The sequence below is a fragment of the Bombus vosnesenskii genome, unplaced genomic scaffold (genome assembly GCF_011952255.1).
Source record: "Bombus vosnesenskii isolate JDL3184/JDL3185 unplaced genomic scaffold, Bvos_JDL3184-5_v1.1 scf7180000013265, whole genome shotgun sequence".
NCBI lineage: Eukaryota > Metazoa > Arthropoda > Insecta > Hymenoptera > Apidae > Bombus > Bombus vosnesenskii.
In genome coordinates this window covers 3085075-3100214 of record NW_022882925.1, presented here as the reverse complement: position 1 = coordinate 3100214, position 15140 = coordinate 3085075, and the positions used below count along the sequence as shown (strand labels likewise).

Below are 15140 nucleotides of genomic sequence, written 5' to 3'. Positions count from 1 at the left end.
CTCGCTTGTTCGTTCGCTTCATTCCTTCGATAATACACAGGATAGCTAGCAAGGTACTAACTGATAAGGAAATTTAATTACTTGAGAACGATAACAGATAACTCTAATCTATTTCTTTTTCATGTTACGAAAGAAACGTTAAGCACATTAAGGGAGAGAATTAATGATAAAACGATTCAAAATGTCCAACATTCTTGGCAATCACGGTAGTGAAGCAACTCTGGGAATCATAACGACTTAAGATTAAATTACTTAATTTCGGAATTTTTAATTTTATCGAATTTCATTACTAATTAAACTGAATTATATATAAATTATCATCTATAACTCGAACGATACTTAATATTTACGAGCGATAATCTCTAAAGGATAATAAATCTTTAAATAATAATAACGATATTAATAAAAAATACATAAAAATAGAATAATAATAACGATTATGACTATTAAATGCTCAAAGAATATTTAAAAGCTAAAATTAGTCAGTACCCGGTGTCTCGCCGCTCACCCTCTGTCTTTCAAAGCGGCAGAAAATCGAATTACGACAGATCGATCAATTTCGTTCGATTTCAACGAGGCATTTGCTAAAAAGCTTTTAATGAAAAAGCGACGACGAAGAGGTCGCGATATCGTGGTATCGTCGTGAAAGCAGGAAACGTCCGCTCGCTTATCTCGCGGTATCTGGACATCGCGGCAGGTGAAGCATTTAAATAATATATCGAACAGGTGAAATAGCAGCTGTTCGTCTGCATCGCCCTCCGCCAGCACGCGTGAACAGCTTTGTAGTGCCGCGAGAACTCTCTTTTTTCGCTCGAAATTCGCGTTTCACGTTCTCCTCTTACTGTGACACAGTTTCTTCAGAGTCCAGTCTTTCTCGTTTTCAAACACGATTTCCAGACATCTGGAAAACATTAGCTTCCTACATTTAACTCATAGCATCACGCCAGTTCATACACGTGTTAATAATTCACTTGTACATTACATAAAAATCAATTTCAAGGTTATTCCAATATACGATTCGCGTAACAGTAATTCACGAGATAAACGTCAAGAAACTAATACTTGTAGCTTCGTTGCTTTGTTCCATTTTCCCAATTTACGAACCTGATCAATATCCCATTCTAACGCGCGAATATCCTATCCTATCGTAATACGTAAACCAATCTTCCACGAACAAGAACAATACAACAAACTGAATCTCGCAACTTGGAAATGTTCCCCAAATTGCTCGAGCCCGAGCAACCCTCCGATCATTTACCTTCAGCTAACCATCATCCATTCTGCTCGCCAACCAATCCCATCCCGCGGCTCAGCCAAAACACGTTGTCAGTTTGAAATCCGCGGTCAGATCGAGCCATTTGCTTGCATCGTGTCGCGATTCATCGGTGGCTGAGTTCCTCCTAGGCTCGGTTTGGAGCAAAGAGGGGATCGCGCGAGTATCCAAAGAAAGGAGGAGTGGAGCCAGTAGCTATGTATCTACTTATCAACCAGAGAGAAACGGAACCAGTATCTGGCAAGTGGTAGGAAAATGTAAGCTGGACGACCGAGTAGAGGGGAATATAGAAAAAGATAGTATTAAGACTCCCGTGTAAGAATGAGAATGAGCGAGAGAATCTTTAGTTGAAGGGGAACGCAGAGGGTGAATTTGAGGAATAACGCGGAGGAGGGGCCGAGAAGAGAGAAAAGACGAAGAGGGTTTCATCGAAGAAGAGAGAGAGAAGAGAGAGAGAGAGAGAGAGGAGAGAGTGAGAGAAGTGAGCGAAAAGGAGGGGATGGTTGGTCGGAGGGGAGGAAAGGCAGCTGCAAGCAGCAGTCGGTGCAAGGGAGAGATCAAGCGAGGGTAGAGGGAGACGGGACCAGTGTCATGGAGGCAGGTCTGCCTGGTGGCTGTCCGTCGACCTGCTCCCTTGCTTTACCTGACAGCGTTCGCCAGTGTTTCGAAAGCCGCGTTCACCGATGGGTCGACTCGCGATCCACTCGTGAGCTCGTCAAGCTCGCCACGCTCGGATCGTCGACCCCCCTTTTTTTTTTTTTTTCGAAAAGATCAACGACGCCGGGACCCGTTCGTTCGTCGTCTAACTCCAAGTAGAGCCCGGTCGAATCGACTTGGAAAACGGAAGCTGTGCGTGTCTGCCGCGGGAGAAGAACACGTTAGAGGGAAACGGAGTGGGTGAACACGGAGGAGCATATAGAGGGCAATACAGAGAGGGAGAGGTAGTGGAGAAAGAGGGAGGAAAGTGACACGTTGCGATACGATCGATCCAACGACCAAGTTATACGTGCGTTTTAAACGAACACGCTCCGAAAACACGATCGGCACAATGTGCTCGTGACAAGAGCGTTTTTTGGAGTCTCTCCTGTGACCGATCGTGTTCCTCTTTTTCTTTTTTTTCTTTTTTTTCCTACAAATTAAGTCAGAAACAGCGGGTCTTTTCGTTGCTTGTTCGTCGGTTAGAGAAGTTTGAGAATATTAGAAAGAGTGGAGGAGAAGAAGGAGGAAGAGAGGAACGTATAACAGAGACAGTGAAAGATACAGGCCCGGAGGAGGAAACGGATAAAACGTAGGCGTTGAGTGATTGTTGTCGGTGCTAGTTTCCATTGGGAGTCATGAGAGATACCAGCGATATGATGGAGGACTCCTTGTCCGAGGTATGTAATAGCTGATAAATTAGTCTTGTTTCGTTTTCGGTTCCCTCGTGTATATAACATGGTCCTCAACTCGTGCTGTGCTGATTGAAATTAGAGGGATTCTATGGCACGAAATAAGAGCACAATCAGGAATAACAAAATTGCCTCGGAGGTTTCAATTCCGGGAAAATCGAGTTTGAAAAGTTACCGAACGGACGTGCATTTGTCTAATCCCACTGGACAGGAATGGAAAATTGACAAGGAGATTGTTCTACATGCGACGACAAATCGGGTATGTGAAACGAAGCTTTTTCGTTTGAGGTCTTGTTTTCGAGAAAACAACGTGTTTAACCGAGAATTAGCCTGGCACACGTGCATTTTACAAATTTCCGGATAAAGTTATACATGGAATTCTGAATGAAATTTCGAGCATAGTTTTTCGTTTAAAGCTTCGTTACGCAGAAGATAAAGTTTGAACATGTTTAACCGGGTCCAAACTAGTCGCTTTGAACGAGAATTAGCCGGATACGTGCTATTTGACAAATTTTCAAATTCCATTTCCTCAAGAACGAAGCCTGACATAAAAAGATCTTATTCTACATTTTCCACTTATCTTCGCATGTAGAATAATCTTCCATCAATGGTCCATTCCTATTCGGAATTAATCAAATACACGTATACTTGTCAACTTTTCAAGACATAGGATTTCTAATTTCAAAATAAATTTCTAAATAAAATGTGGGATCACAGCGTACACATTGTTCGTTCGTTTTTTGGCTGTTACTCGTTTTATTTAAATTATCATGAGGGCTTGACTCGATATCATTCTTTGACATCGCTAATCCAATCAATTTCTATCTTTCGATCCGTATGCGGGCCACTAAATGATTTTGTCCCGAGTGAAAAGGTTGAAAAGAAGATAAGGTTCCTTACATAAATTGTGTATAACGATCGAGAGGTCTTGGATATAAAATAGAAGGTAAAATGATCCAAGATCGCGGGACGTTCGCGCGAGAATGTGTGGACGTAACGCGACGATTTAGAAACACCTTGTGCACCGTGTAGTGGCCCGTTTATGGGGTCCCGGAAAGGAAACGCGTTCCAGCTCGGCCTGTACGCTTCAGAATTTCGTTTGTACTGGTGCTTCTACTTTATCCGGAGTTTAATGCCGCATCGTGGAAACCTCGAGAACGCTTATTTGCATTTTACACGAAAATTCGTAACTTCTTTTTTCTTTATTCGCGTTTCTATTCGTGACGGTTTCCACGAAATTCTGCGAACATTTCCTTGGTTGTTTCTTTTTCTCTCCGAGGATAATTCATTGTGGATAGAAGAAGAAAAGAAAAGAACGAATAGTCGACGAATGTCCCTTCAATAATTGAGATTTAACTCTGACCTGGTGGTTCTCGAATTTTTTATGTCTCAATCTTTCTTCAGTTTCAAGAGAGAAAAGCAGTTTTAACATTTAACGAATAAGCGTTCTTTCGTATTTTTCTAAAATTTAAGAAATTATCTAGCGATAGAAAAGTGCGATAGAAAAATGGCCCGAAGAACACAAGCTTAAGACACCAATAGTTTCTAAGCACATTTTCGTGCACTGTTGCAAACACAAATTAACAAACAATGACTTTTTAAATTTGTATTGATACGTCAAATAAAATGTGACGTGTACGCTTGAATGATATCAAGCATTTTAAAAATCACTTTAAGGTAAAACCAACGTTCATTGTTTCGCTACAAAATGAAATAAAATGTAAAATCTCTATCGTGTCGAATAATTACGAATAATTATGTACATTCGACTTACGATTTCTCAGAAATCTAATAAAAGAGAAATCCTTCATCTGTGAAGGAATATTAGAAGATTAATATACATACACCGTTTTGTATAATGTATGATGAATAGCGGATTATCATTGCAGATCTATACTTTTATGAATACAGCTGAAAGAACTTATAAAATATAAAGAATATCGGATATTTTATCTATATTTTCCCGCGTATTATGTATATTTCTGCGTCTTTTGATTTCCCTTGAACGCATAAAAATTCCCGTTCTAGCGAATAAATGTCAGAGTAAATTACGGCATTTGTATATAGCTCGTCCGTCTACAGCTTGTCTATAGTTAGTCGAAATTTGATTTAATTTCTCGCTGCATCGTGCCATGAAATTTGCTATGTATCCGCGGGATCATGAATCCAGTGCCATTATCGGTTATGTTCTCTCGTGTCTTCCTCACCATACGTATGTAAATTTGCATTCGTTTTATGTTCAGACACTCGTCCCCGTTTTCTATAGCTTCCCTTATATGCGCATTTCATTGGACTCTTTCTCGTCGTCCTTCCACCCAGGGGAATAGAATTTGCTCTCAATTTTCTCGACTCTACTTCGTCGAAGATGGAACAAATTTTCCTTTGGCCAGATTGCCGGATATACAGTGGCTCACGAAGGTATTTCAACGAGTTTGGGAATATGTTACGTGTGTTACAGGAAATATTTGGAAGTTTCATTAGCACCGTAACGAGTACGTCGTGGATTTTTATGAAAATTTATATTTTTATGGACGCAGCTTAAAGATTCGTTTCACGCGTTAAAACCCATGACCAATACTTTTATTATTACTCTACTTTGAATATTTTACATATCTTTGTTTACTGCAGGCGTCTTGTACGTTTTTGCAACTTCGGTTGCAAATGGATTTTGCATGAATGCATAAAAATCCTCGGTCTAGTAACGAGTTTCAACTGTCATGATCGTATTGGTGAAATTTGAAAGCAACATAAAAATGTGTATGAAGACTGTAAGACAAGTTACGTACGATAAGTTGCGTTTCATATTTTCCTACACCAGCAAAACTGTCTCTTTATTTGGCTTTGAAGCTAAATAAAATTTCCAAGCTATTTTCATCGTAACAATAAAATATTTCGAACGCATCGAAATATTTTATTAAATGCGTCTTAATAATTACGACATTGGGCTTCGGCAAAATTTTTTCGTTCTATTAGCCGTTCTTAAAAAGACATACGTACGTCCAACCTAATTGAGTCTCTTCATCTTCTATTTCGTCACGTTAAAATTGTTCTGTGTACTCGTTAAGCGGCATCGAAATCAGAAAATCAATATTAATGGATTTAGCATATTCTTCGTACGTGGTCTTTATTCGCGATCGAATGGACGAAAAATACGGGAGCAAAACGGTTCTCGTTTGCTTCACGAAAACCGTGTACCGTTAATTCCTTTCAGCTTGTTTCGTTGTAGAAAAAAAAGAAAGTGGGTTCGAGAAGCGACGTTATTTTTAAAACTCGCGACTAATTAAAAAGTTCAACCTCGCGGCGACTTCTTTCCAGCGTGGCTCGCCACGCGAGAAAGCACTGGATCAATTAAAAAACTTCTAACGTTGCAGTAAACAGCTTCCCTTTTTCCCGACGAAAACCCAGCTGAAAACTCGTCATTCAAGGAAAAAACGTTTGAACGCGACGACGCGAGTAACTTTCCTTTTTCCCACAAAACCCTTCTGCTGTAGCAAATCACGATGTAACACAATCTTGCTTCTCATAGAATATCCTGTAGAACGTTTACAATCGCTTCCATTGAAAACCGAGTAACAATTCTCGCACGAGTAACAATCGGAGAATGTGGAAAGATAAGGCGAATCGAGAAAAACAATCTAGTCCCGGTGCAGAGATTAAGCAACGCGTAATGGACAGATTCTTATGCAAATTCGTATATCTCGGAATGTAATGAAAAGAAGCAGAAGCTTGGTGGAAAATTGTTTTACCTACAGTTACAAGCATTGTGGAAAGCACTGTACTACGGATGCTTTATATACTTTTTCGTACTACCTGCTCCTCTGACAGTTGTTAGATTTCCTTCAAAATTGGGACAAGTTAAGTTGCAAAGTAGGAAGTTTAGTTTCGTATTTCGAACGCCTACGTTCGCTTAAAGGTATTTTGTGAATGCTCGAGTCGCTGTTCCCTGACGGCACAAAAAATAATTTCTTCCCTCTAACGTTTCGGTCGAATCATTATTCATGAGTACTCAACGAACCTGCGAATAATGCAACAGTATGCAAACACAGGAAAAAAAAGGAGGCCACTTTGGACGACGACAGGAAATATTTCGCCAAATAAGGTGCACTTTAAACACGAACCCGAGTTTCTTTATTTTCGTGTACTGTAACGTTGCCCTTCTGGAAGTTGTTACGTAGACTACGGACTTTTCAATTTTCAATTTATGTCACATATACAAAAGATCGTTGAATAAATGTGGTGCTGTCTGCGCGTGTATACGCGTTTCTGACCCTCATTGTACGTGTGTGTAAAGAATAATAAAACTACAAACGGGTACAGAATAAATATACGAATAAATAGTATGGAAATATATGTATAAAATATCCAAAGTAGTTTACTGGAGAAAATATTGAAGGAAACTCTTCATTTAAGATCTTCGTTTAAATTTAATTTATAGCCGAGGACTTGTAGGCTGTAACACTGCAAATATCAAACATCGAATGTTTTATAGGAGCCGGGAAAAAAACTTCCTCAACCTAATATTATTTTCGAAATTTAATTCGTTTCCATTACTATAAAATTTTATGCGTACAGTAATCTACGCGCGTCATAAAATTTTCTATTTTTGCGCTAGTATAGTCGAAATTCATCGATAAAATAAATAATATCGGTAGAAAAGCCTGCGTGTGCCACCTCTTAATTGTAGAGAAAATTGAATATACCATTCATTTAAATTTGCGAGCGCTGTAATAAATAGCAGTCCTGTTTGTTCCTAAATAACTCGTATAAAGGACGAAAAATATATTTTTCTCGTTTCTTTTTCAAAAGAATATTTTATAATGTTTCAAGTAAGAATTATTACAAAATCTTATATTCCATGGCACATCATCTTTCAACATTATTAGTAATTATTTACAAATGGAAATTGCTTTTAAATTCTTTCATTTCTACCCTTACAGCGTTCCCTACAAGCAATCCTCGTTCCAATTTAGTTATTTTCTTAGAGATCGTGGTTCTTCGTTATTTGTACTATCTGCGTACTTTCGTGCGAATGGTCCTGTATCGCGAACAAAATTTTACAATTTTACATTGGGAACGGTTTTCAAGACTGTTTGCTCGATAACGCAATAGTTGCATGTTAAGGGTAGAAAATCGCGTTTGTTCCATAAATAGAATGTTAACGTTTAGCGGGTAATGCGACTGCATCGATCGCTAACGCCGAAAGGAAATGTCGGTCGACGTGTATCGGGCTTGTCCGCCGCTAATTAAAACGTTAATGGTACTCGGCGCATACCAATTAAAGTCGATGCATTCGCGTCGACTGTATTAACAGTAATTTCGTGCGTTTAATAATCGTCCTCTGCCCGAAGCTATTCGCTCTCTCTCTCTCTCTCTCTTCCTCTCCCTCTCCCTCTCCGCCAAGAGAACTGTTTCCCTCGAAATTCTCTCCTGTTCACCGACGCTCGAAACGCGTTCTGTCCGCTCCCAAAACGTTCCACTTCTGTACGAAACTTGTCCCGTGCTGCGATTCACAGTGTGGCGAAGCTCGTTACTCCAGACGAAATTTTAATTAAAGTCGATGGGAATCACGCGGGCCTGTTAGAGTGCTACGAATTGCTAAATAATTCGCTGCCAGTTATTTCCGAGACGCGGATGCTACGGGATGATTAACGTTGCTACGGTGGTTTTGATTAGGGAAAAGAATGGAGACGAGGTCTCGGTTGAGCTTTTCAGAAGCCAAATTAACTTCACTTGGCCGAATTTTCCAATTTCATCGTCGAATTACCATCGGTTCTTTAAAGAATGTATGGGAGACTCGTCGTTGTTCATGATCGCTTCATTATCATATTCGAAGATGTACAAGGACAAGTTGAGACTTTATGAATCTGTTATTTTTACTTAAACCTTATTCCTCGTCGTTGGCAATTGTTACCAAACAAACGCGATTTGACGTAAGAAATTATGCAAGTGTTGTCGCGAGTGACAAAGTCCGAAAACGCCTCATCGTCCTAATTAGCAATTCAATTAACTTAACTAACTACGCTTTAATCGCGTTACGATCCAAACAATCTAGCGGAACGAACGAGCAACGTTTCTTTATCAATTTCCAGCAATTTCTAGCCAAAATGTTGTCATTTTTCAATAGATATAATAACTAATAAATTTTTCCTGTCTACATCCACCGCGTCTTTCGATTAATTACTGTAACTGATTATATTATTAATTCTTCCAATAGTCCAATAGCTTCTACAAGCTTTTCCTTTTCGATTAATCGTTCCTTCGGCAATGAACAAATTAGACACACATCTCGTATGAAACCTGTCGGTGTCTCGATACTTACGCACACGAGCCGTCTACGTCTTTATAGATTTCTGCGCAAATTTAATTTAAGGCCAAACAAGTAGAACTAATGCATTCCTTTTTGTTCCATTTTACCGAAAATAAGCCCCCTCCGTGTACGAGATAAATTTCAGCCTCTTCGTCGTCCGCTCGCGGGAAGACTTTTTCGCGGAATTAATGCCGGGATTATCCTATCTCGCTTCGTACGAAACAATTGCGCCCGGTTAAATTACACGGGACAAAATCGCAAGGAAATTTAAATCCCAGAGCGAGCGATGATATTCTTTTCTTCTTTTCGTTGGATCTTTGGATTACCTCGAGCAACATCGTGATACGGGGTCGCGCTAATTAAAACCTCATTTCGCCTGGAAACATTCAGAGCTTCCAATCTTCTCCAAACTCACCCTTTCGTCGAGGGGTGGAAAAGGGAGAGAGAGAGAGGGAGGGAAAAAAAAAGATAGTCAGGTCGACGTGTATTTTCTTCCTCGTCGTCGTCCTCCTCGTCGACGTCGTCGCGGTTGGTCCACCATTCTGCAATTTCCAGCGGGGAACTTTTTATCCACAATTTTTCTATATCAAGCCTTGAGCGACCGTCAAAGGAGGGGGGGGGGGAGAAACATTTTCTTCGTCGTGAACGTTTTCAACGTTCAAAAAGAGCTTGCCCGCGACGGCGGAAGGGAAAAAGCGTTGCAATTACATAATTCACCGTCGCATCAGAATCCTGATAAGATATAAAGCGCGATTACACGCCCGTTGCGGCGTAAGTTCGCGCTGCCAGATATTACTTTCCGCCGCGCACTCTGCTCTTTGAACTTCTCTCTTCCGGCTAGATATAGTTATACAGAGTGTCCCAGTAATCGCAGTACAATCTTTCTCTATGTGAAAAAAATACGCAAAAAGGTGAAATAAAAATTCACACGGTGCTTCGTTTTCGACGAAATCGAATTCACGTATCAGGATCAGTGTACGAAGATTATGGGCTAAAATATTGGCGAATATACGTGTTGTAAGTATTTGTTAATTTTGTAATTTCGACGTTGTTCGATGGAAGTTGTTCTAAGCCAGAAAGAAGTACTTTAATTATATTTACGTAACTGGAAAGAAGGCTAGATGCAAAGATAAAAAAACATAATTCTAGAAACAGCTGCTGCATTTATGAGATTTTATAACAAATTGTCGTAATGTTACGACAAAAATATTTTTGAAATGTTCAGAAATACCAGGATATACAACGTTTAATACCAAGATCGAATAGGAAGAGGCAAATTGGTAGTATAACATCGATTGATAAGATATTGCATTTTAAAATTGTGCCCCTGTGAAACATGAAACGGGTGATAATGTTTCGAGTTTATATGATTACGCGCACGATGTTCTTCTGCTGTGAGTTCTAGGTATGAAAAAAAAAACAAATTTTTAAATTCCATCTTCTCGAGAATGAACCGTTTCGAACGAGCAAATTTTATTCTATATTTTCGACATTTTTTCACGTAGAATCGCCCTCTCGTCGATTGTACCACGATTCCTGGTCCACCCTATATATACACGATGTCGATCTTTGGTTAGATTGCGGTTTTCCACGTAGTTGAAAGTTTAACCAAAGTCACAATGCCTCTGACTGTTGGATCGATTCGAATTTTCCCAGTGTCTCCTTTGCTACGGGACCGTTCTTTTCCGATATCGGGATAGAAATTGTCTAAATGCGCCTGGCTCTGGGCAATAATGTTTCTTTACCAGCGTTTCATCCGCTCTCATGGTGGAAATGTAGCTATTGGATGAATTGATTTCCATTGGCTTTGAAAATCAATTTCGTTTGGAATTTCAATCCCGTTTCATTCTTTTACGATGCTTTAAAAGACACTTCAGTTGTGATCTTTTGTACAATAATTTACTATCTAGTAATATCAATAAATCGAGATAATTACAAATTAGAATTACAAATTAGGAACAACTGAAATTTATGATCCACTAACTCTGTAAGAAAATAAAATAAACTGTCTTTAATTACTAATTTGTTATTAATTCGTACATTTTGATAAAATTTATATATAATTGATACATACAATTCACATAATATATTGTTATTGTAAATCCACTAAAACGATCAAACACTTGCAAACAATAGGGTGTATTGTCCAACCTCTATCGTCAATCAGTATGATTTTCGAAATTGTCAAGTTAGAATCAATTGCGTAAGCCGTCCAGGTTCGTTACAATTTGTAAAATATTTTACAATTTCAAGGAAGTCTAGCGACGTTCCTCTTCGCCTTTTCTCTTTCTAAGAATCGTTAACGGTTCCCTGGATACGACGTGGAATCTAAATTTCAAATGGAATCTTATTTCGCGATCGAAAACTTTCCACCTTTTTACACGGCGCGAGTATCCCTTTGAACTTTGCTCCCTGTTCCATCACGGAATTGTCTCGTGAATTCAATCCGAGTACTACGGCTATCTTTCACCGCTTTTAATTCCATTTGCTCTTTCTTAAATACAAAGAGACCATTTCAAAAATTGCAGCACGTATAATTTAATTGTAATTTTTTTAGCAATGTTTTTCGTACAGTTCGATAAGAATTATTTAATGTTAAATAAGTGAATTTTGTTACAATAAGCGAAATTTCAAAGGCATAAAATTTGTATCAAAAACATCCTGATGTAGACGAAAGATGATTTAAGAAAAAAATATATAGGAAAGATACATAACGCGAGAAGAAAAGTATCGTACGTGTAGTCACCTCTATGAATTTTTTCTAATTTTTTCAGACAATTCTACGAAAAACTATGAATTTGTTACTTTGACCATTCTAATACCATAATTTTGATATGTAAGACCCGGCTTCTAAGTACATATGTAATTACTTACAAAAATTTAAAAATACGCCTTATTTTATCGAGAACAAATTGCGTTGGAATGTCAAAGGTTGCTCGAACCACAAAAAGTTAAGCAAACCAAATTCCTAAATTTGAGGTATCCTTTAAATTTAATCGAGGTCAAATAAAACCTCCATTCGACCAGAGTTTCAGTTTGCTCGATGTACAACAAGCCTGCAAATTTTTACGATAAATGCCCTTCTCTTCTTCTTTCTCTTTTTTTTTTTTTTTTTTTTAAATTGCTGCCGTATAAAGCCGGCTATTTGTCGAATGGATTTCTCTGCCTCTTTCACCAACCCCTAACATTTTCTCTTGCTCTCCCTCTCTCTCACTCTCTCTCTCTCTCTTTGTGAACTTTCTCTCTTACCGTGAAGAGTACATTATTCGAGATACAACAACGATCCTGTTAAGCGTCCCGTTTTATCGGTTCTCGGTGTAAAATCGATTTATAACATGCAAAACGCGGACGGCCCGTATCGGTATCATATTTACGATGTATGAATATATCGTTTACGAGCCGAACCTCCGCGTTTTGTTCGCCTTTTTATGGCCACCTTGCACATCCGCGCCGCGTAAGAGTATCGATATTCGATATTGCTACCTGCCGATAACTGCGTTTCAATAAAACGGGCAACGCATAAAAACGTTATAAGCGAATTATACGACTATAAGGGAAACACGTTTCGTGCCTTTATTTCCATCAATTAGTCGATTATCAGTCCCAAATAGCGATTCTACGTTGCGTTACGACGTTCTGTTCCATTTTACGCGCGCATTCGTATTTCATCGTTTAACACGTTGGCTATCGTGCCAATTTTATTGTTATACATTATTATATATTTTCGCACTCTGGCAGCTGCAATAGATTGAAATATATTACAAATACTGCGCCATAACGGCGATCTGAAGTACAGAAGAAAAATAGTACCGGTGTATGGCGTAAAGATGATGTACTACGGTAAAGTGGAAGCTGGAGACCATTCAAAGCCGAAAGACAGTAGATTTAATAAATAGTAATAAATAAAATAAAATACTAACGTCATAACGTTTAGCTTTTTCAAGATGTCGTATTGCATTCTCTGCTTTTTCCTCTCGACATTGTCTAAAATCTAAGTTCCTGGAAGCGCGTGCTTCGCTTCTATCCCGTTGTGTGAAATCTGTGTCGTTCACATTGCTAGTAATTTTGAAGCCTAAGACGTTTATTTTATCTTCATCGGTCTGTATAATTTAACGTGGGTTATCGATGACCACCGGTGGCGGACAACGTGTTAAGAGGAATTTTCGTCCCTGTTCGTAATTTCCTATCTCTGCAGGAAATCCTTTACAATAACACCGATGGTAGCCAGTAATTCCTGCCTTTATCTCCTCATTTTCTTTTTTTCCCTAGTGTTCTATGAATTTATATTTTCATCCAGTCATCCAACGATTAATTCAGCACGTCTTCGTATTATCGCGTACACGTATTTTCCACGTCTTTTTTTAATTAGCCTTACAAAGTCCGCAATCCGCATGAATTTGTATTTTTTCTCTACATCGCCGAAGACCGTTTCCTACTTCCGTCTTGTATTCCTTTTAATTATGATTCCCGCATATCGGTGTTCGTAAGCGTGAGGACAGTTGAGAAGATGAGATAAGCTTGAAACGTTATTAAGAACTTATTGAATATTACATTAAATCTTTATGATTCTATATATAGTACGTACTTCATGAAAAATCCATATATTCTATAATAAAAAATCTCATGAATGATAAGATAAAAATTCGCATTGGTGTTATTAGATTTCCCACTGCGCTTCTTATTATTTCTCCAATTCCATGCATTCTATAAATGATTCCACGAGAATCAGATTTTCGAATCTGTGCGAACTCCGTTGAATTTCCTAACGAACTCGTTTAAACATTTCTTAATTAGATTTAACGTTTAACATGCACCGATCTAATAATCTTTTATTATAGTATATTCACGTTGGAGATAGATGTTCTGTGATTTCTGTATATATTTCCAGATTAGTTTCAAATTTGATCAATGGTAGTCGAGTAACGTTATATAATTGTGTTAATGAAATTTCACAGTATCTCGTAAAGCATACATAATAAAATTCACAAAAATGTTCTATGTTGGGCGTCTAAATACTTTGACGAGCCACTCTACGTACAAATATTTTTAGAGGACCGATCTCATTACTTTTCTGACGAACTTTGTATATACAGACACGCATGTAAGCACAAATATAAGCACGAGCACACAGAGGGAATAAAATTCGATAATTCAACAAGAGGAAATACAGTGGTCGCCGATAGGATCGTTTATTGTATCATGTCAATATTTTTCCACCCCCTCTTCCGGCTTATCGTTCCGCTACCTTGCCAGCAAAAATATCGGTTTTCGATAGCAGACAGTGCACCGACCTGGCAGCATTGTAGTTACAAGAATTAAACGATACGGAAACGCGTGAATAAAAAATCAAAATCACACACCCGCGCGCTCGCTAACCCTTCAACGATCGAAGCCTTAAATCGCCATTCGAAAATTGCGAAACAGATAAATAGAATTATTATAATTAATATATATGTATAATATATATTTTCTTATTTTCACCATTTTAACATATAATAATATAACATAATAATAATTTATTGTATTCTAGACTACATGTCTATTACACGAAGACTATCTGGTTTTTTATCACACAGTTTAAACTTACAGACCTATGTGCGAATAGTTATTTTCTAGAACTTGATATTTATTATCGACTTTTAATGAGGAGAGAATATTTTGAATAAAAAGAACCTAATTAACTGTTGCTTTTTTACGACTAATCGATTAAATCATTAGCACTACAGTGATCTGACAATAGTGGAAACTTAATTCCTATAACGAATCATAGAGAATTTTAAAAGAATACTCGAGATATTTCCTTGCGTTAAATATAGATCTCATCGATCTTTACGAAATATCAAACGCAAAGCTGAAAATTAACAGACTTTGTACTTTATCGTAAAGATTATTATGTATAGGAAATTCCATAAAATTCAGCGTCCAAATATATAATTTGAGTTTCTCAATAATTTGAGTTTCTAACAGAACGTAGAATCGAAATAGGAGAGTAAAAGAAGGCAAACAAGAGTTCGCTGCAGTTATAAAATCATTGTGTTACGTTAATGTAATAAAGATAAAGAGTTAAGGGCTACCGACTCGCTAATTTATTAACTGGCTAACCTGGAACTTTCCAGCGATATTTATCAGCAATTTTTCAATTTATTCACGTCAATGGAGAAAGTATCAATCC

The 15140-nt window shown here is 38.1% G+C and overlaps 1 protein-coding gene across 1 annotated transcript in view; it reads left to right on the top strand.

Moving 5' to 3' along the window:
- The first annotated feature begins 1840 nt into the window (after positions 1 to 1840).
- The window catches only part of LOC117243375, a 31201-nt gene continuing 17901 nt past the window's right edge, over positions 1841 to 15140 (top strand). Inside the window, exon 1 of the mRNA XM_033510807.1 lies at positions 1841 to 2649. Within this exon, the coding sequence (XP_033366698.1) occupies positions 2608 to 2649 (42 nt within the window). The 5' untranslated portion in view covers positions 1841 to 2607. The remainder of the gene's footprint in view (positions 2650 to 15140) is intronic.